Source organism: Haliotis asinina, chromosome 3 (genome assembly GCF_037392515.1).
Source record: "Haliotis asinina isolate JCU_RB_2024 chromosome 3, JCU_Hal_asi_v2, whole genome shotgun sequence".
Lineage (NCBI taxonomy): Eukaryota > Metazoa > Mollusca > Gastropoda > Lepetellida > Haliotidae > Haliotis > Haliotis asinina.
Window position 1 is genome coordinate 55,888,570 of NC_090282.1, and position 23,471 is coordinate 55,912,040.

At 37.4% G+C, this 23,471-nt stretch overlaps 2 protein-coding genes across 2 annotated transcripts in view; one reads left to right on the top strand and one right to left on the bottom strand.

Annotated features, from left to right (window-relative positions):
• Positions 1-22,531, top strand: part of LOC137278191 (uncharacterized) — an 80,050-nt gene extending 57,519 nt beyond the window's left edge. Inside the window, exons 12-26 of the mRNA XM_067810388.1 lie at positions 6,133-6,252; positions 7,427-7,549; positions 10,498-10,572; positions 11,148-11,269; positions 11,636-11,737; positions 11,998-12,087; positions 12,839-12,958; positions 13,345-13,549; positions 16,155-16,304; positions 17,540-17,625; positions 17,990-18,063; positions 18,376-18,455; positions 19,220-19,379; positions 20,155-20,228; positions 20,827-22,531. Coding sequence (XP_067666489.1) covers positions 6,133-6,252; positions 7,427-7,549; positions 10,498-10,572; positions 11,148-11,269; positions 11,636-11,737; positions 11,998-12,087; positions 12,839-12,958; positions 13,345-13,549; positions 16,155-16,304; positions 17,540-17,625; positions 17,990-18,063; positions 18,376-18,455; positions 19,220-19,379; positions 20,155-20,228; positions 20,827-20,900 — 1,655 coding nt within the window. The 3' untranslated portion in view covers positions 20,901-22,531. The remainder of the gene's footprint in view (positions 1-6,132; positions 6,253-7,426; positions 7,550-10,497; positions 10,573-11,147; positions 11,270-11,635; positions 11,738-11,997; positions 12,088-12,838; positions 12,959-13,344; positions 13,550-16,154; positions 16,305-17,539; positions 17,626-17,989; positions 18,064-18,375; positions 18,456-19,219; positions 19,380-20,154; positions 20,229-20,826) is intronic.
• LOC137278200 (uncharacterized) overlaps positions 1-23,471 on the bottom strand; it is a 250,335-nt gene that overhangs the window by 73,639 nt on the left and 153,225 nt on the right. The window lies entirely within an intron of this gene.

The window sequence follows — 23,471 nt, forward strand, 5'->3', positions numbered from 1 at the left end:
TACCATATACACTCGACTGTTTCATAATTAAGCTCATGCTTTTTGTCCCCGTAACGCTGCATATTTTACATGCATTGTCCATGAAAGGAAGCTGGTGAAATATAATCCCTTACATTTATGAAAGTCAACACACTCCAGCTTCCTACCTTTATGTGACCAGTTTCCCTTTTAGACAGTTTGCCTCCATGTTTTAATACAACCATCTTTGTGTTTTTTTTATTTATGTCAGTTTCCATTTACCGCAGTAACTTTTAAGTTCATTAATTTGATTCTGTAAGCCATTGATTATGCTTGAGTACGAAACAATGTCATCTGCATATAACAATAGCAGAATATGTTCTACATAAGGGTGGAGTTGAATCCCATGTACACAATTAGTTCCTACTTTTCATAGTAACTCATTTATGGAAAAGAAATAGAAATGGGCTTGGTATACAGCCTTGACTTACACCAAGTTGCCAGTAAAACTTTTATGATAACTATTTTAATAACACCTATACTTCTTTACCTGTAACATCAAACTATTACTACAGAAACAGATCGTACAGTTATAGTTGTGTTTTACTTCTGTGTTAATGATGGTTTTCAAAACTTAAGTAAATGGAAAAACCCTTCCATGTAATACCTTTTTTATTAAATGAGTAAATGATTGGGTATCAAATGAGAGAAAGCGATACTTAAATCTTTCATGAGTTTAACTCATTAAGAGATGCACATGCGCAACAAATTAATTAACTCCTCACGGTGAGTGCCGCACATGTGCACCAACAGAAAGCACCTCTTATTCAGTGAGTGACACAATCAGAGGAAGTATTTGAAGTGCTTTGATTTCAATTGCTAATCATTATCATAGGCTTATACAGCATTTGGCAAATGAACATGTCAGAGAGAAAGGGGATTATAAAAGGTTTTTTCAGAGGTAAGTGTCTTTCATTATACTCCACCGCATGTTTAGCGTGAAGTGGGGGATATTACATTAGGCTCCGTCCCTCTGTATGTACGAATTGGAATATCTTAAGAAACATTCACTGGATTCTTTTCATATTTGGTATCTAGGTTTATCTCAGTAAAAGAAAGGTCTCAGTCAGATTTGGCGACCTTGACCATCATCTCAAGGTCACAAGGGGACTTTAGTGTTTTACCTTGTCAGCGAGATATCTCAAGAACTGTTCACTGGATTTTCTTCATATTCAACACAATGCAAACCTTTGACTAGATTCTTTTCATATTTGGTATCTAGGTTTATCACATTAAAAGAAAGGTCTCGGTCAGGTTTAATGACCTTGACCTTCATCTCAAGGTCACAAGGGGACTTAAACGTTTTACCTTGTCACTGAAATATCACAAGAACCATTCACTGCCTTTTCTTCATATTCAACACCAAGATTTATGAAGGTGCAGGGCCCGGTTAATTTTGGTGATTTTCAGTTAATTTGCAAGGTCACTGCGACTGTTTTTAGGAGTTTCATACCCTGGTCAGGGTCTAAGTGACTCTTCAAAATATTTTGGTGTTTGAACAACTACAGTGCAAGGTATCAAGAGAGTTTGAGAGTAATGTTTTAGCTGACATTGTACTTCATCTTATACTACAACCTTCACTTTCATTTCTTTTTAAGTTCGATTTGATAATATGCGGCAGGGGATTTTGTCGCCTTAGTGTCAATGCTTGTTCTTCATGCAGAATGGATGCTATAATACTTCTTATGCACATTGATTGAATTAGATGTTTTGGTCTAGAGGTTACTGAAGATAACATTTTCTTCAACTTCCTAATATATAGGAAACAATATACAAAATTTTCAAGGACACACAAAGACTTCAAACATGAGAGAATAGTTAATATTTACTTTGTAGGTATTATTACTTTGTCATGTTTCATATAATGAATTATATTGTGTAAATACAAATGATAATAAATCGAAGCTCAAATAGATAAGACTTAAATTAACTTACTAGTTTAAAACGTGCTGAATTGTAACAAATTCCATAGTCTAAAGTTGATAATGTTACCTAATAGAATATAGAGTGATAAGTTACGTGTTTTCATCAAATATATATACATGTTGGTGTTATTACAACATTGAAATCTTTTGCTATGTCTGTTAAAAAACACAGTGAGTTGGTAACTCAATTTAACATTCTTAGACATACACAGAAGTAATATGATACGCTATTACAGGTAAACAACACAACAGTATTTCAAGGATTTTTGTTCCAGCTGTTGAAAGTTTCAGGTTGAATTGAATTGCCATTTTTCTCTGCAATTTACATGAGCATTGTGTAAAACATTTGTATTTGATCTCTGTGATTATCAAATCTGGTGTAATTATCACATGTTTCAATGAACCCAGTCTCTGTTGATCCATCATCAATAAAAGCTGGACAGTATATCAGTTACGGTATCCATACACATGCATATAATCACTTAGTTAGATTACGGTAAAGAGATAATTGAACACCTTTTTTAATCTTGAAATAGAGCCCCCGGCAGAATGCATATGTAGTTATGTCCTTGTTGAAAGGTTTGTCACAAAATGAAATAAATGAAATAAACAGATGCGCTGTTAATATCATTGGGCAACTTGCTTTATGGTGTTTTGCCCCTCTCTGTAATGTTTTTTGTAAAACCCACGTTCATAAATATTACGGGAGATTCAAATGCAAGTTTATACTATACAATAAATAATTCAGTGTCATGTCGCTTTGTAAATTCTGTAATATGTGTACTTTAGTTTGGATATTCATTGGTATCAAGGTCAAGATTATATTTTCATATACAGCAAACCATTATGTTTTATGTACTGGTTGTGTGTGTAAATTGTATATGAAAATATATACTTAACTATGTCTAATCAATGGTTGGATTTCAGTCGCTTTGTTTTACTTATCGGAAACACTAAAATGTGTTTTTGATCTCTGATGACAAATAAACTAGCCAAAGTGTCTGTCTACCACTATTTGTCTGTGTATATTTCATGTACTGTTACCGGTATGAATGTTCCATAACAATGTATGGTGTGGATAATGTTTACAGTACACAAACTGTTGTTACACAATAGCTTGAGTTGATAAAGCCAAAACCCAACCCTGGTCAACGATAATAACCAATCAGAAATTTTGCCCATGCCCCATCACCTGTCCTTTCTTCTGTGACAGGGATCTCATGATACCAGTGGTCAGAGGTAGCAAATGACCAGCCACTATATTGAATAGTTGAGATACTGAACATTTTATTTGGGAAATGTGATTCTTTGTTTCATGTCTATACAAGGAATATGTTTTATGTATATGTACATACGGTCACATATGTTTTCTGTATTAAATCAAGATGAAACGAAGTGCTAAGCTATATAAGTGATCTATGTCAGTCACAGACTAGGTACTTTCCTTAAAGTAATATACACTAAACGTTCATTGGCAAAAACTCTAATTTCATAAAAAGATCATAAGGTATGTAAGTAAATTCTTCTTTTACAATATGTCGTCATCGATAGTTTGTAGAATTGAACCTTGCACAATGATATGAGAGAGAGAATTTGTAAGTCTCATCTCTTGCACACAAAGAAGAATGCATATGTTGAATAAATAAAAATGTACACTCCACTGAAGGTCTGCATGAAAAACTTGCAATAAAATTACAAAAACCGTTGCAATGCATGCTGTGTATTCATAACTGCTTTCTTTCAACACATATCTTTGTGACACAATCAAGCAATCGGGAACCTGCTTTCTTTCAACACATATCTTTGTGACACAATTAAACAATCAGGACTTGTTTGTACGACTAGACCGTTTCGTATCATCCCCGAAACATGTCAGGGACATCAGGTGTGATTAGCGCTAATTAGATTAGCACTAAGTAGGCAATCAGCAGGGGGCTCCAGGTGTGGAGTTGTGAAGTGTTTCTCGGGCTGATTCATGGGTGGGAAGGCTAAATTTTTGTGACGCTTCTTGGATGAATGAGCGTAGCCTTCGCGGTACTTCCAACGCAGTGTTAAGGCTAAGTGAACACGGCATGTCTCACTCGGAGGCTCTGACAAATGACAAAGAAAACAGGATTACGACGCTCTTTAATTTTCGCAGATATAAAAATAGGAATTAAATTATACATTAAATTGTCATTATCCATGGTAGATCACATTTCTGTCAGTCTGTTTTAGAGTTTAAGACCATTCGAGAAGTTAAGACATATGGTCTGTGTAGGTGATGACAATGATGATGTTGTTTCCAAGATAGTTTCTTCTAGTGACATCTTGATGGTTTTGTGGTGGTCTCAGAAAATCCACCCAAACCTCATGCTTTATGGAGAATTTGGTAGAGCATCATTAAAGATACAAATCCATGTCAACATGTTGTCCTTTTGGCATAAACTTGAATCTACCGAGATGATCAAATTATCTGATTTATTATACTAATACATTAGTCATGATTATGAACAACATACTATGGCATACACTCGGATACACTCGGATACACTCCATAAAACATATGTTTATCACTATTTACCTCTCACTTGTATAAATTGTAACATAAATAACTCATCATGGTGTATGTTTATGTTTATGTACATTAAATTTTGTTAATATTGTATATTCTTTGATCTTCTACCACTGGTGGTGACTGATGAGAATAAAGAAGATGAAGTATAATGTTCTGAAGAAGCGAAGATTATAACTATGTTTTGAAAAGAATTCTCTTACTCCAGACATGGATTATGCTTCCCGGCACCTTATTTTTAGCTTTGTTGGTACTTCCCAAATTAGCTCTCCCAGGAAAACTAAACTATACATTTTAGCCTTCCCAGGACATCTGAAAAATAAATTTTAGCCATCCGGTATGGCACTCTCTGGCTTAATAAGTTATTAAGAATGGTATTTTCAAGGAAGCAAGTTTAGTATTTTGTTTATTCGTAACTCAAATCAAATCAAGCAAGGTATAATATCATTGTGAGAAAGGTATTAGCATTGTGGCATCATAACTGTAAACCATTATAGCTAATATTGATAGAATTATCATTAAAACGACTGCACATTATCAGAAATGAGCGGGCCACTGTAACTTGATAATGCCTGCAAAATGCTTGCCGACGGGCCATTATCAAGCCCGTTATTAGGTGACGTCATAAGTAGCTCAGCTGTTAAAGTTCAATCACCTACAGCTCGAATGAACTTATATCTGGCTCACATTCGTCACATGTGCCTGTGCCATTATGCACTTTCCTGCCTGTGCCAACCATAACAATTGTACCATAAATGACAACATACAGCAATGAAAATATCGACTTGAAGTCTAATGTTGTTGATGACTGAAAACAATGAAGGCTGGTGGTATGAGCAAAGGTCAAGGTCGAATGTCATCACTCAATAGTGACATCATCTGTGTTGTTCTTTGACGTGTCTATGTTTGTAAAATGTGTGTCAGTGACCTCCGTCGTTTTGTTGTTGGCAGTAAATGTTTCTAAACCGATGCCGCTGTTTTTGTTCTTATTTTATTAAAAATTCTATTCATTTTAGCTATAATAACGATAATGCTATTTTTCGTCGGGCAGTTAATGAAAGACCTCGGGCTTCTGCAAATGATAATGCCCTGAAAAATAGTGTTACCCTTATATTATGACATCTTATGGCTAGCTATAGTGTTGTCGCACTTGTGTGATATTGCTGTAAATATGGGCATATGCCAAACAGCTTTTTTTGACTTAGCAGCTATGTCATTGATAATGAATTAAATGCACTGTTGTTTGAGTGACATCTGCAGCAGTATTGAGGTCACAGTGTCTCACCATGTTGACCCAGTTAGTTCAATAGGAAGGACACTGCTTGTCCCATAATAGCGGAGCTGAGTTTGATGACAAGAACTACAAAATTAGTGTGTCTTACTGTTTTACTAAAGTCACGTGTCAGAAATGTTGGAGAAACATATTCAGATGTTCATTCTATCGTTCTAACACATCAGCCATCTAATAATCCCTGTCTGTTTGTCACAAATTCAAATCCTTCAAATTTGATAATGCCAAATGCAGTGTGGTTTCAGACATTTCAGCTTTGAGTTGAGATGAGATCAACTTAAGTTTCACAGTTTGTATTTCTTTAAACTTGATATGACATCCAACATATGTGTTCATCTTTCCAGATGTTCCACCACCACCAAGAGCAAAAAGCATGGACACTGTGTTATGTCTGGATGTGTCAGACAGCATTGGACTGGGGGGCGTAGAGGAAGTCAAGCAGATTGCCAACAACTTTGTTGATGGTTAATATATATCTGTTTGGATGGATGAAAGGTGGATGGGGGACGGATGAGTGGATAGATGGATTTATGAATTTATTCTGTCATGGTATTCTTTATTAACAGAGAATTTGTACTGTTATTGTACATTAAGGTGAAAAATGCTACAGTGCAGAGTGGGTTCACTGCTATGCAGCACTGGAACACGGGAAAATCAGAAACTAGCAGTCTGACTTGAAAATGTAGATATAGTAATAATTCAAACTGTGCCCTAAAGATTTAGATAGGAAGCAATTAAATTTGCTTTGCAATTTCACTGCAGCTGACTGCAGATAATTAAGAAGCAATTAAATTGTCTCTGCAGTTTCACAGTAGCTGACTGCAGATAAATACAGCTAAACCCTGTTTATCCATAATTTTGGTTACACCCAGAAATTGTCAGGATAGCGAGGGGTCTGTTGAACTGGATCAAACAAGCAAAATATATTGACGATGTAAGGTCAAAATTTATTTATGCATGTGTATCAATGAATCAATATTCAGTAGTAAAACCAGTGTGTCATGGTAACATTTAAATGTAGTAGTAGTACTGATAAACTTCTGGCCAAGATCACATGACTTAGATGATGCATCTAGCTATTTTTAACTTGCATCCCGAATGATTGGAGTGGTAAAGATTTGGATAAGAAACGTTTATTTTTGTCATTGCAGTTCCACTGCAACTGACTGCAGATAATACATGTATCCCTGTGCTGCAAATTAGGGTCATTAACAGACTGTACACTTGAGCAGTGGACTATTCCTTTATCATTACAGTATATAGTCCAAGCTGTTGGACAAGCAACAAATTGTTTTCACTGAGTTTGTTGGTGTTCACTAGAAATCTTTTCCATTTAGTTTGAATTAAAGCAAAGTGTATTTAATTCAATTTTAGTTCATGATTTTTCTGTCAGTTCTGGACACCAGCTCAAAACTAACTGAATATCTGTCTGAATGTTTAAGGGGCAAAACCCAGACAGCAAATGTTATCTGTTAACAAAATTAGCATTTATGACTTAAAATTCAAAATTATGTTATGTTAATATACATGCTGTTGGACTACTGATAGATTTTCCTGAAGACTTCTGTTCAAACACATTATAATTATATATAATTTCACCTGATCATAAGACATGTAATATCTTTTGTTCCATCTCAGGAATTGAGGACATAGCTGAGCAGCACGGGCTTGAGGAAAATGTGGGTGTGGTGTCACTAGGAGGAGGGGCCAAGGTTGTCCAGCAGCTCACCAACGACTACGGAGCTATCAGAGATGCTATAGGTCAGTAAATAATTCTATCTCAATCTGTAAAACATAATAATAATACTTCTTCCCAAAAAAAGAGACTTGACTGATCCCAAATACTTCCGCCCTATCACATGTCTAAATACTCAATACAAATTATTCACAGGGTGTTTGACGAACCTTGTGTCATCTTATTGCTCGTCCAATGAGATAATTTACAGAGAGCAGAAAGGGGTGAGAAAGGGATGTTGGTGGTGCAAGGATCAACTTCTTCTACAGCAAATGATTTTGGAAGAGGCTAAAACGTATCATCGCAACCTCTTCATGTGCTGGATTGACTCCGAAAAGGCATATGACTCAGTCCCTCACGAATGGATTCTGAAGTCTCTTCAGTGTATTGACCTCCCTGAGCAACTACTTGATTTACTCAAGTCTTTAATGAGTTGCTGGTCGACTCAACTTGAGATGTACTCGCAAGGAGAGGTGCAGACTTCAGAATCTATTCCAATCAGAAGGGGAATTTTCCAGGGGGACTCCTTTAGTCCTTTGCTTTTTTGTCTGTCTTTAAATCCTTTGAGTTTTCTCCTAAATAGGGAGGAAGGTTACCATCAGGGACCTCCTCAGCACAGATCCCCAACACCTCCTATTCATCTGCTCTACATGGATGACATTGAGCTCCTTGCCAAAGGGGAGACCAATTTGAAAGAACAAGTTCTCCTTGTTGAGTCCTTCTCTAATGATGTTGGCATGACATTTGGACTCGACAAATGTAGTATTTTTCATTTGAAACGTGGCAAGGTAACCAATGATGGATCGGTCAGGTTACAAGAGGGAGGAGTTATTGAGCATCTTGTGGAAGATCAGGCCTACACCTGTCTTGGAATGCAAGTTCGAGACAAGCTCCAGAATGCCCAGATTCAAGATAAACTTCGGGCCGAGTATAAATCTCGTTTGAAGAAAATCTGGAGCTCAGAGCTAAATGCTTGAAGCAAGGTCAAAGCCACCAATACTTTTGCTGTGCCAGTCCTCTCCTATTCCTTTGGAGTAGTTGATTGGACAAAACAAGACATCCAGCGTCTTGACCGCCTGACCAGATGGATCATGTCTGATAACAGAGCACACCACCCTCGTTCCTCTCTTAATCGTTTATATATGCCAATCAATTCGGGAGGACATGGTTTGATTAATGTGGAAGCTCTTCATGACAGAATTTTTTTGTGTACTTTTGCACATATTTATTTATCAGATGATCCTCTGGTGATGCACGTCAAGATTCACGATGGAAGGAAGGAATTCCACAGCTATTTTAAGCATACCAAGGTTGTTGGACACAATTTGAAATTTGAAGTTGATTTTGTTGATGGCGATGTACTGCTGGACGGTACAGTGATGGGAGTAAACCAGGTGAAGTCCTTCACCAAGTCTGCTCAGAGTCGGTCCTTTGTGGAGAAGCTTTCTGAGAAGCCATTGCATCGTGTTTACATGCAGTGTGTTGAACAGAACAGCAATCCAACCAACTCCTTTGCCTGGATGAAGTCGGCTGGTCTCAAATGTGAAACTGAGGGTTTCCTTTTTGCTGCTCAGGACCAGTCACTTCCCACTCGCAATCGCCAGAATGTTATTCTTAAAGAAAAGATCAATATGAAATGTCGTCTTTGCAATGAATTTACAGAGACTCTCCAACACCTTGTCAGTGTATGCCCTTCCTTGGCACAAACAGCATATTTTAAAAGACATGATGGCATGGCTCACTGCTTTTACTATCGTCTCCGCCATGCCTGTGGCTTTGACCCCAAGGTCCATCCATCGTACGACCCTGAACATGTCCAGGGCATCCTGGAAAATGATGCTTTTAAACTTCTCTGGAATAGGCCAATGTACAGCCTGAGATGAATTCCAGCCAACAAACCTGATCTTGTCCTTTTTGATAAAACCAATGAAATTATTTATATCATTGAATTTTCTGTCCCTTTTGACAGTAATGTGATTGGCAAGGTTCAGGAAAAGCATGATAAATATGCAGATCTCGCCTTTGAAATGTCTCACTTGCATCCCAAGTACACTGTCGTCAGGCTCCCCATTGTTCTTGGTGCCCTTGGTTTGGTACTCCTGATCTCTTGGTGCAGATCAGGAGAGTGCCTGTGTTCTCCATCGGGAGAACAGCCCTTCTGACAATCTGGGTAATGCAGAAGGCTGCAGTGTTTGGGAGCCTCCATATTCTCCGGAAAGTTCTTGGTGGGTTCAAATAGGCAGTGTTTCCTGGGAGAAGTCCCATTCGCTGTCTGGGCTGCGTGTAGAGGGGGCGAGGGCCCTGAGCTGATGAGGAGCTTTACCAGCCTGACTGTGCCAGGATCACCCGAACCCTCTCTGCTGCATTTTAATTGTAATCTGTAAAACATAATAATAATAATAATAATAATGTTCATATTTGTATTGTGCCTAAATCCAAAAATTCCTAACATGCACAGGTCATAGGCAAGGTTTAACGATAAAATATTGTGGATCATAACTTCTTGCATTTAATTCTCACAATGTTTTGGGGCTATTTCTTGCCCTATCATCAGGTTTACCTGAACAGTAAGACTAACTGTTAACTCTGCCCGTGACGTCACAATGCTTATGATGTCACAATGCTATGTCAACATAATATAAGGGGAAGTAAATGGTTATAACCATACACTTTCACTCGTATTATGTTGTCATAGCATTGTGACATCACGGGCAGAGTTGACCTTACTGTCCAGGTCAACCTGATGATGGGGCTAGAACAAGCCTCAAAATGTCGTGAGAAATATATTCAATAAGATGTCATCCATAAGATTTGTCCTGCATTACTACACCAACATCTAAATGCCTTTGAAGGATGAAAATCAGTAATTTGTAAACAATCTGAATGCAAATCATATAATGTGATGAAAACAGTACTGGTGCAACTGTGTGCTGTTCACTTCAATTCCATGTTTTGAATGTTTCTCCTGTTACAGATGCATTAGTATGTCACGGAAGAAGTCCAATATTTGAAGCCCTCATGGTATGTGTGGCAGCCATAAAAGGACGGGGTATGATATTTTTGTTTTGGGGTTTTTTTTGTGCTGTGAGATGTGTTTTCTGATTCAGGACTAAGAGGTCTCTTATTTGGTGACACTGTCTTCACTGTTGGGATATGGAGCACATGCAGTTAATACATTGTCCATACATTAGTGTAACTCTATTTTCAGGTAGTATGACATTGGAACTTCTGCTGAAACCCATATGTGGCAACCAGTCAGTTAGATATTACTTTTAGACATCTAAGGCAGTACAGGGAACAAAACTCATTTTGTGTCTACTTTGAAGCCACTATGCAGTTGTTCTGCACTACAGCAGGTCACTATGTAAGTGGCTGTCAGTACAGGGAACAAAATCATATCAGGACAAAGAGATGCCATAATCTTTATGTACAAATTGTTGAATTGGAATGACAGTTGACTTTGATAACCATCATAGTTCAAGGACAACACATTGAAGGAACATTACAGATGTTAACAAAGTGTGTCTATCACCATGAGGTCATACACCACATTTACTGACTGAAAGGTAACTGAAATATTTAGAAGTGTAATTAATTTGTTGACTTCCATCACATGACGTGTAGGAGGTGTGCTGAGTGTTGGAGGTGCCCACAAAATACGCCCAAGAATAATCTTCATCACAGATGGCCGGGCTACTGATGAGAGTACTGAGACTGGACCTGATACTGGCCCAACAAATCATAAAGTATGTTACCATAATGCCTCAACAGATCATTAAGTATGTTACCATAATGCCTCGACAGATCATTAAGTATGTTACCATAATGCCTCGACAGATCATAATGTGTGTTGCCACAACATTTCCACAGGTAATATAATATGTTATCATTATGTGTCAGTAGATCATAACCATTATGCTTCCACAGATAATTTTATATTATAATATAATTTTTCTTCCCATGACAGGAATCTCCTGAGGGAATAAGAGTCAGCGATGTATGAACCTGCTATATGTCATACTGACAATTTATATTTCACACGGTCAAACAACTCAGAAGTTTATATTGAGGAGTTTTGACTTTCTGCTTTATTTTGTATATTTAATTTTCAGACTAAAATCAAGCTGATTCGATTGGTGACTGAGATGTCTCCCAAGAAACATAGTACAACTCCACATCCTGTTGTGTGGGTTCCTGTTGGAGATGCTGACAGTGTAGGCATTCTTTCATGCCTTCCTTAAACATTTTGCTTTAGTCCTTAGTGATTTATGTCATGTGTCTTCTCTGTAACCAGGCCATTCCACAATCTCAGTGCCATGATTGTCATTGTTGAAGTCCAATGCAGTCTAATCTTACAGAATATTGCTTTAATATTTTTAACAGGCTAGTTGTGCAATAGTGCTTCTTCTTTTTATTCTTATTATTCTTGTATACATGTTGGAATTACTTTAACAATCCTTTACACTTCTCATAGGGTTTCCTTTCATCCCTTGCAAAACTTGGCTCTGGGAATACCATTGAAAACAAGAACATCACAGATCTCTGTAACTACTACAGGGTAGAGGTAACTATCACACTACAGCATTACTTGACACATGACCATTCAGACTTTGAAGGAATGTAATAATTATTCATTTACCAGTAAGTTTATTCTGTTCCTTGTATCAGGAAAAAGCTTATTGAAACTCTCAGTTGAGGACTTATATTATATGTATGAGGTAATGAAACAGGCTTGTGTAAACAGAAATATCTGGTTTAAATGCTGATCATGTATTCACAAAAAGTATGTGCTCACCATAATGAGGTGTAATTTGCTACATATCATAGGCTGAGGCATCACATTGCAAAGATCATGAACAATATATGTTGAAGATGAAGGCAAAAGCAATGTTCATTCTTGAGATAGTTTAGTAAGAAATAATCAAGCATGAGATTGGATCAAGGTCACTGAACCGTAAATACACATAAAAATATCCCTTTCTTGGCACAGTTTGGTACAATGCTTCATTACATCATAAACATGGAACGCTTAAACTAATTCTTTAAAGACTCTTCTCCATTTGAGATACTGTGAAGTTGTAACACATTTGGACGTATGTTTTAACATTCTAAAACTGAGAAAAGTATACATTTTGTTAAGGAAAGGCTCCAAAAATAATTTTGAATCAAATCAGTGTCAGAACACCAGGCCCAGAGAACAAACACTTCATGACTTCATAAAGATGAATGTATATGATTAAGATATGAAAAATACACATTCACCTTAAAGGCTGACATCAAATTCAAAAGAATATATTTGTTACTAAATTCTGTAGGAAAACATAGGGCGAATCTATATGTGTGTGATGAACAACTCTGGAGACTGGAATAACCTGGATGAAGCAATTGAGGCTGTTGCAGAGGCATTTATTGGAGACATGAATCCAGAGGACAAGGTACAAAACCTGCATACTCCATGAAACATGTAAAATAAAATCACTAACTCAGTTTATTGCCACCAATACTCGATATACCATGACCCTGGTTATATCTACAACACCAGTACAATATTACACCATGACCTGTTTATATCTACAACACCAGTACAATATTACACCATGACCTGTTTATATCTACAACACCAGTACAATATTACACCATGACCTGTTTATATCTACAACACCAGTACAATATTACACCACGACCAGTGTTTATATCTACAACACCAGTACACTGTTATACCATGACCTTGGTTATATCTACAACACCAGTACACTGTTATACCATGACCTTGGTTATATCTAAAACATCAGTACACAATAATAACATGACCCCTCAACAGAATCACATCATCCAGAGGGTGAAGGAGAAGCTGGAGACAAAGGAGGAATGTACTGTTGATGATGACCCTGAAGGTTTTGACATCATTAAGGAGGTCAAGGACCTGCCTCCCCTTGGGTCAAGGGTTATCAGAGGTCCTGACTGGAAGTACCAGAACCAGGATTTAAATGGCCCAGGAACAATCATCAACCATGCTGATGATGACAGTGAGTAATACATCTTGTCTTGCCAGCATTGAGCTCAGTTGAGTGTGCTCCTGATTTTGTACCTTCACTTCACGTGAATGAGTAATATATTAACATACCCACTCCAAATGATTGCTGAAATGGAAATATATCAGATAGCTTAACAGTGAACTAGACAAAGGGATGTCCTGTGCAGACTGTATAGCAAACATATTACCTTTGCCCTTTTTCAGCATTTGTTAAGTTAACTAAAGTTGACTTGCAACTATCAATGTGTTCACAAATTAGATTTTCTCAAAGATCTTTTTGATTCATGATAAGGCAGGTAATTTTATCATCCAAAACTGTGCTCCACAGGAGATATATCACATTGTGATGATGTCACAATATTATGACATCTATGCAAGTTTAATTGTAGTACAATGTTGGGAGATGTACATTTTTCATTTAAAACTAATGAAGAATGATTTTTGATGACAAACAGAATCTCACTCTCAGAATCTCTTAACTGATATCAGTTGTATCAACACTAGTTAATAAAGGTAAAATATCTTTGGCAAGCCTGGAATATTTCTAGCGTATCAACTCACGTTGACATAATTGATATGAGTAGATAACTTTGAGACTGGTTATTGTAAAACAACAGTACCCTTTGTATGAGTGTCGATGTGAGCCCTGTGACAACAGATACTGTAGTCGTAGTATGGAAGAATGTTCTTTTCTTCATTTGTCTCACAGTATGAAAGCTGCTGTAAGTGTAGATTATCACAATATTCATAGCATAAAGATCATGTAAAAGTTACAAAGCCAGAGTAACATATGATAAGAACAATTAGTGTAAATCACAAAACAGTGTTAGTTAAGACCAAGAATAAGTATTTTGTGTCAGTATGTTTCAAGCATGCTAATTTTAGGTGATGCTGTTATTTATTACCCTGATTTCACATTTGCAACTGACCAAACAGAAATGATCTAGTTTTACAGGAAGTAACCTTATTAGAAATGTTATAAAGTTCTTCATTATGTCAAATAATGTCAAGGAAAGTGGCATGAAGTTACAGTATGATATTTGTGATGGTATGTACGAAATAATAATATTTAGAGGCCACTTCTTTTGTTTTCTTAACTTCATTCAGCAGTACTGGCAACTGTAAGTACACAAGTATACTAGGCACATAAAGAAACTGTGCATACAAAAATTTGATATCTAAATTTATCAAACATGCATTCTGGGAAAGAGAAACAGCAAGTGAATGCCATACAATACTGTCACTTTGGAAAGCTCAACCCATGCCTTTGCGATTGTTCAAAAAAATTAAAGAGCTATTAAAACGCATAGCATGCCAAGGCTAACATCTGCACAACATCATGAACCCATTTCCACGGCCACTGGAACACCATTTCTGCACTGGTGAGATGCTACCAGAACACAAATGACGTCATCGATCTGAATAGGGGTGACCCATCTTCGCCACAGGTTTCAGACTGTAGTGAGATGACTGCACGGATCATCTCAGGACTTCGCCATATTCACCCGAACACAGTTCAACAGCATTTTAGTTGGATCAGACCACGACATCCCGCCATACAGCCTATCCTGACACAACATCATCGACCTGCTCGCTAAATGTGATGCCAAAATCATGTCTGCAGATCCTTGTTTTGGTGGAGAAATGTTGTTTTTACAGATGAGTCCAGGTTTAACATTTCCCATAGTGATGGACGTCAACATGCCTGCAGACGCATGGGAGGACATTATGCACAGGCCTGTGTCTTGGAGAGGAATTGCTTTGGTGGTTGTGGTGCTGGTGGGTCCGTGATTTTTTTTTTGGTGGAATAACAGCATGCCAAGGAACTCCTTTGATGATTGTTCAGGGCAACTTACTTGGTGTGGGCTACAGGGATCAGATTCTTCAGTCTCTGACAATTCCTTTTCTGCAGCATCATGGTCCTGGGTTAACATTCCAACTATGGATTTCTTGCAACATCACAACATTGACTTACTGCCTTGTCCTGCAAATTCACCAGATCTCTCCCTGATAAAGCAAGTCTGGAATGAGATGGATCGACATCTATGCCATCTTCCTCATCCACCAGATAACATCCTTGACCATCAACAGAACTTGAGAGAATCTGGCATGACATCTCACAAGCCTTCCTTGCATGTTTGAAAGGCTCTATGTGTCTTTGATGCACTGCTGTTCTCAATGCCGATGGTGGACATATCTGTCATTGAGCTTGTGACTTGGTCGTTTGACCTCTGTCCCACTTGTGGACTCTTGACGTCACTGTCATTGACTTTTCAATTGAAATTCTCCCGACTTGTTACGGTCTCATGATCCCTCCATTAAAGTTTATATGTACTTTTGACATTGTTATCGTACGTATCAACTGGGATAATATATTGACAATGCACCAGTTTCTTTATGTGGATAGTATACTTACTGAAGGAGTACATAAGTAATATATCACACCGTAGAGGGTTTTGTCTTCTTTTAAATTTTAAGACCATGTTATCAGATGAAGACTTCTCTCCTGGCTGTGGAAGAGTATATTGTCAGGTGAAGTCTTCTTTTCTGGTTGTGGAAGAACAGTTGTTATCAGATGAAATCTTCTTTCAATTCAGAGCTAATCTGGGTTCTCTGGGACTTGAATAGGACTGTGTGTCGCTACAGATTTGGCTTTCAACACAAGTATGACATAAGTGTTGTGATTGACAAACCAAGGACACTCAAGGAAGATGAACTTATTGAGGTCGGATGTCGGGTTAAAAGAGGCAAGCTATTGTTTATTCATACCTCTACATATGCCAACTGACCATTTATCTTACCTCACACATGAATGCTGTTTTCTGCGCTTTTCTATTATTTTCAGTGTACCCTGCTTAAAAACAAGGTGCATAGCAGTGTATCCTGTTGCCAAGAGCAATTCATTTGGTACTTCATGGTAGTTAATTCTGTATCTTGAAAAACATTGAATCATGCATGATGCACGGAAATTACCAATGTTTTGCGAATGCAAATCGATGGAATGGCGATGGCTCTGGATTTGTTTTTCTTATTATGTGTGCAAAATGTAGCGATGGATATGAAAGATTTGCCTTGCATTCCAATAAATAAATTTGGACAAAACATTCAAATGTAGTCCCTGTGAATACTCAGTATGGGAAGTACACTGCGGTGACTTTACTAAGACAATACCTACGAGAAAAAACACAGCAAGATGCAAGATTCAATTTGTTTGATTCACACAGGAGGCTGAAGCATAGGATCTGATGCCCATGCTTCAAACAGTTCAAAATTAACATTGAGGTGTTCGGTAAGATAAATATGTTATTCACTGGTCCCTCTGGGCCCATAGGTTGATGTACCTTCAATGTTTGTTTACGTTCCCCCTTGCCCTTTGGGCTCAAGGAACATAAACAAACATTGAGGGTACATCAACCCACGGGCCCAGAGGGACCAGTGAACAGCTTTTGATGTTTTATGTGTATCACCTTATCAGAAAACTTCTTCAACCCTTTTGACTGTCTGGGATGAAGTCTAGTTAAAATCAGCATCTTATAAGCACATTTTCACAGTAATGCTATTCAGTTTTTGTAGAGTAACTGTCCTAAGTTGGTGTGTGGTCCTGTGCATAGAATTCAGGTCACAGAACAGGTAGAGCTATGCAACATGGAGGTAGGGGGAGACTCCAAGGGTTGCTGACAGTGCTTGGCAGCTTGACTCATGAGTTTCTAGGTCTTCAGTCCTGCTCAGCAATGACCGACATTTAATACATGTTGTTTCTAGCCTTACGCAAGTGAATTGTTCAAAACTGCCTCTGTTCTGACCCAACAGAAAGTGGGTACCCAGTGGGATAAGTAATGTGCCTATGTGCCAGGTTTAATAGTGGTAATATTGTACTGTGGTATTCATTGTTAGTACTATAAGGTAGTGTAGAATTTGAGGTTCTATAAATGGACATGCACATGTTATTGTTATTATGAGAAGTAATGTACTGCCTGTCCAGGTGCCGACTGGCCATATGGGAATGAGGATGGTGGACCAGCTAACACTGGTGTGGTCATCAGAAGAAGGAAGGACAACAGTGTGAAGGTTTGGCATACTTTCTATCCTATTTTAACTGAAATATCCACAAACATTCATCATAACTACAAACAACATAATAATGTTGTATCTGTCCATGTTTAGCAAAAACAGCTTCATCCATTATGTACCAAGGCCAGTGCAATTTGTACTTATACAGAGCTGAAATAAACAGTATTTTTGTGCATGCACTTTTTCGGGTCCTGATGTTTAGGATATGATCCATCATCAAATGTTTCAAAGACTAAAACAGTTGTTCCAAAATCGTTTGTGTTCAGTTATGAGGAAATGAGATGGATAGCTTGGTTGTTCGGACACAGCAACCAATCGTCAGTTAGTTCAGCTGATCGGAACACTGCTAACTACTTTGCAGGTGAGATGGGAAAACGGCAAAATTCAGTCCTGCAGGTATATCACTCAAGAGGGAAAGTTTGAACTGGAGATATGGTGAGTAGTTGAATCTGCTGAATGAGCCTTGTTTAGCTGTGCTTCCTCACATGGTGGGTGGGTACTGATTGTTAACTTCTCAAAGATGTTAGATAAAAGGTTGTGGTGATCAATTCTGTATTTTTAATTTAGGGATTGTTTTTAGTCCTTATAGAATAACCTCAATGTAGTATAATCATAACAGACCACAACAATGTAATTCAATTTGTTATCTTTTGATATATACACAGAAGTTGATAAACAACCCTTAAATGATGCATTAGGTTTATGTCCAGTCGAGATACATCTCAGGTTATGTTTGTGTAATTTCAGTTCCTGTGAAGCCCCATCTGATACTGGTGGTCAAAATGTGTTGTCTTCAAGCGATATTCCTCTGAAGGGTGATCACAAAGGTGATCAGTGCTTGTCTTTATCTTTTTTTTCATATGGAGGACAGTATTGCAAATATTGTTTTCATTTAGAAACCATCTTTTTTGAGCAAAGATTAGTGTAGTCATATCATTATCATAATTTGACATTATGTTGGACTGCTGCTATGGTGCACCTGGTTATCCCAAACTTTGATTAACAAAAATTAATATACTTCCTTTAACTAACGTGTAACTGAATCAAACCTTTAAACACACCTGATAGACACTAAAGGGTCATTAACTTACTGAAGACAAAAATGAAACATACAACTTTATAGATGACAACTTCTTGTTTTTTACATGGAGCGATGTTTCAGTGTAGATTCTTACACCGTTATCAAGCTAAGAGTTTTAGCTTTATAATGGTATAAGAATCTACATTGAAATGTAGATGTAGTTGGTAAGTGTCACTCTATGCAGTAAATGTTGTCATGCATAAAGGTGTATGTTTCATTTTTGACCCATCAACTTCTAGAGTGATGGTCTAACAAAACTTACTGTAGAGTTTGGTTAACCTTGCCAAAAAACTAAACATGCCCGGTGAAAGGGTCAACTTTGCTAAAAAAGCAGTGGTCAGATACAAATTACCTGTAGATGCTCATAAACATGTAAATTACATCACAAAAACTGAATGTCAGTAAAGTTTTCACAGTTAAAACCTATTTAATCAGACAACGATTAGCTTCAGAGCATGTTGGGTAGGTTATGACTGTGGAATGATGTTGTAAGTTATTGCTTTGTTATAGAACCTGCTATGCCAACTCCTGAGAAGCCTCACATGCTGTGGCAATGGTTGGATGACCCTGGCCACTGGAGGCTGTATGACAGGGAGGATAACGACAAACTGACCAGGGAGTTCACTCGAAAACCCACAGGATCTTGTATATTACAGAAGCATGGGAAAAGGTTACATAGTGAAGAATTGCTCTATAAAGAAAATATATGTTGCATTCATCTCTTTTGACCAGTCTCGTTGATTCAGTAATAGAGATAATATACCTTTCAAAAAAAGGCAGAAGTGTCAATGCATATGATGAAAAGTAATATCTATCCATACAGAGGAAACATTCCAAAGGTATGGAATATATTGTCACAATTTCCCTGAATGTCTCATCATTTGTTTCCTCCTTGGTTTAATCATTTGTATTTTATCAGTCTTGTAAATCCAATATCCCCTACTTTTTACCAGTATATTTGTTACACTCACCTGAATGTCAACTGTCAAATGAAGTGGGTTTGAGAGATTGGTTATTTGGGAAATAGTGGGAATTCTTTGTCATTTTCTTTTTGAAAAAATAATTTGTTTGATATAATTTATGAAACTAAATGTTTAAGGAATTATATATTTTGGCCTCAAGTTGATAAAAAAAACATCATTAAGGCATATTTATTTTCAGTTTTTATAAAACTGTATGCTATATTGAAGAGTCAAAATAGATAATCTGTTGGTAACAAAACAGCATGCGAATCCCCAACACATACACTCACCATGCTTGCATTCAGTCAAATTTCAATAGCCACCAGACCACCCAAATATCATGATGCTCTTAGCACCAGCATTGTGAATCTGAAAGATGTCTTCATCAGTTTGATGCTACCAGTATACTACCAACATCCAATTTGAGCTGATGTATGTAAATATCATGAGGCTATACTAATTACAAGCTGTATCATATTCCAGTTTCCGTGTCTTGTTCAGCTTGATGCAGGAGAAGAGTGTTGATGAAGGCATAAGACATGATGTCCGACGACTGGGTAGGTTAGATTTGTACTTAGATGGGGCAGATATGACTACAATGAGGCAGATATTCTCCTGTTCTGGGCAGTATGTTTAATGACAGACAGAGAGACAAGACAACCTTATGCACTAAAAGGTCTCAGGCCCATCATACAGTCATTTGCATATGATATTGCTAGTTTAGTGCACATGCTGTTCAAGAATAACATTTCTAATGTGCTGACGTACATGATACAGAAAAAATACTATTTTTCATTATACAGTCATTATATGATTAGGTACTGTTGTTGAGTAAGACTAGCTGGTGGTTAAGTGTACATTTGAAACAATTAATTTCCATAGAGATTAAGTAATGTCCAAATGTTTTTGGAAAAATAAAACTTTTCAAGGAAAATGATACTGGTAGGTGCATTATGAATAATTCCCATGAAAAAGAGGTTTTCAAATTTGATGATGCTCCTTATCATTATTGATGGTTTGTTATGTCTTGAAATATGACATTAGATGTCATTATCTCATAGAGACATAGATAGCTGCATCATTGAAGTGTGAATTCGAAGTCTCAAGGTCCTTATCTCCAATAATTATGATTTCTTTGTTTTCATTGTGTTTCAGTTGTCAGTGATGAAGAAAGAGATGAATACATAGCTAAAGACATTTCACTGAATTATGGACATTCATGGACATGATTATGATGTTCCCACTGTTTGATGGAAAGTGCTGCCCTTGCTCAGTGCTCGCAGGAGGAGTATGTCCTCCTGTGTGTATTATGTATTCCAACTACTAGTTTCAGTTTCAGATTTGTTTGTATTACACAGTATATGAGTAATGCACATGAGATTTACCAGGACAAGAGTTCAGTGACCTTATCACATTGTTTTTATAAGTAACACTTGAAAAGCAGCTTCAGATACTATCAACATGATCTTTGTTTTTTCTCCTGTTTTTATTTCAACATCAGTGTTTTGCAGAGACACTTCATTGGTGTCTTGATTAGAATTACTGTTATGAAAATGCACTGAAAAAGCTACTTTTGTACCATGTCCAGTATGGTTTTGTATAGCTTGAACCTCATACTAAACATACAAACAAAGCCACACATTTTGGGATTGTTGTTACTGAACAAGGATACAATATGAAGAGGAATCTTGGAAAATGTAATATTATTCTTGAATAGAGACTCTCGGTGGTGATAGTGATAATTCCCATTACATCTGCAAGTCATATCCTGAGGAAGTGTCGTTCTACTTAGACAATAGAGGCAGCTCAGCAAACTGGACACGGTCTTTCCTTAGCATCATTGTTATCATGTCTTGTTTGACAGCTCACTAATATTCTTGTCACAATTTAGACATGGAATCCAGCAGAGTATTGTGCACAATTGAACTTTTGTCAATCTATGCATGTACAAAGTTTGGGTGACATATCATTCAGGGTTGGAGATGAAAATTATTTTTTCTCAGTTTGTACAGATGTTCTCTTTCACAATTTATGAAAATAAAAGTGATTAGAAAGAGGGTTTTAGCTGATGTCATTCCATGTTCATGAAAGAGTGTACAACATCTAGTTACTTTGTATATACACTTTCATTTGATGATTCATAGAATGGACGATGAAATGAGTCTATGATCTATGGTACTTCTGGTGCTACTAACATGTATGCTGATGCAATCATATATGCCAGTTCATCTTACCTCGCCCATAAATGTTGTTTTCTGATTGGTTAAGATGATCAGTTTATCCGACTTACAAGCAAGTAACATTTTCTACATTATCCATGGAAATGTTGAACTTTATTAATTCGTTTTGTACTTACTGTTGTAATGCATGGGGCTAGATATATTAATATGCTGCATTTTCTTACACTTTAGGCCTAAATTGCTTGGTCAGTGATATCTTTTCAAATGTTCTTTTAAGGGGTTACTTGTCCATGAACTACTAGATAATTTCCACTTATGGTTTCAAACTGCAAGTAAACTTTTATTTCATTTCATATCTGCTCATAATGTAGCTATGACATTTCGCAATAATAATAATTTAGAGATGTCGTTCTTTGAAATTTATCACTCTTCATTAACATCAAACACTGTATCATAAAATCAGAGCAAGTGGAAAATTAGTCAGGACAAGTTACTTTCTTGAAGTTACATTCTTGAAGTCACTAGCCCTGTGGCAAGTGACCCTTAAAAATGTTTTGAACCACTGCTAATGTGCCCTCAGCCTTCATGTAAATAAATGTTGCACACCTTACATGCGTTTTTCTTAGCAGAATTGTAAGTCTGCAGTAAGTGATGTTTCATAATAAATGATAATCTTTTAACTGTATCACTTTTGATTTGTTAGCAGTCTCTGTTTTGCCACCACTAGACCAACACTTCTAACCCCTCCCTTCTTTGTCTGGAAAGTTCATTAAATGAGACTGACCCCACCCCACCCTCCTCCTTTTGTCCTGAAAGTCTTTAAACTGGTCTTGGTAATCCCGTGAAGAACCGGGGTAGAGTTGGTCTGCAACAACCCATGCTTGTCTCCCAGTTGAACATCTTGGTTGGAATTGGTCTTCAGCAAGCTATGTTTGCCTCCCACATGAAGATCTGGGTTAGAATTGGTCTTGAGCAAGCTATGTTTGCCTCCCACATGAAGATCCAGGTTAGCATTAGTCTTCAACCCTGTAAAAGGCAGCGAAACGGATCAGGTGGTCACTTTCACTGATTGGTTGACACAGTCACGTCATTGTATAGCATTTGCTTAGACTGATGCTTATGCTGTTGATCATTGGACTATCTGGTCCACACTGGATTATTTACACACCGCCTGATATAGCTGTGGCGCAAAACAACAAACCAAACCAGCAGGTCCAGCACATCCGCAGGATAAACAAAGGGATCCACTGATCAAGTGTGTGTTTAGATTAGCTTGAAAGAAGACTGCATCTTCACAAGGAGGATCACGTTCATCAACATGGCGAAGACCAATGGACCTGGAACATGAAAAACGAGCAGATCTTTGGATACACCATCGTATACACACGCAACAGGTCTATGTTCGGTGAATTTTGCAGAAGTTCCGTGAAAAGCCTGCCAAACAATCCTCATCCTGGCAGTCGTCCTGCGTAGGGATGCTTTATTGGCCCATTTCTACATCCAGGATCGTCTTGTGTGATGCCTCCTGATTCCTGGGGATTCATATTGAGAGTCCCTTGCCGCTGGATTTATTTTTTGGCAGATTTTGCTTTTGCTTTTCTCCTCTAAGTGGCATTTAGA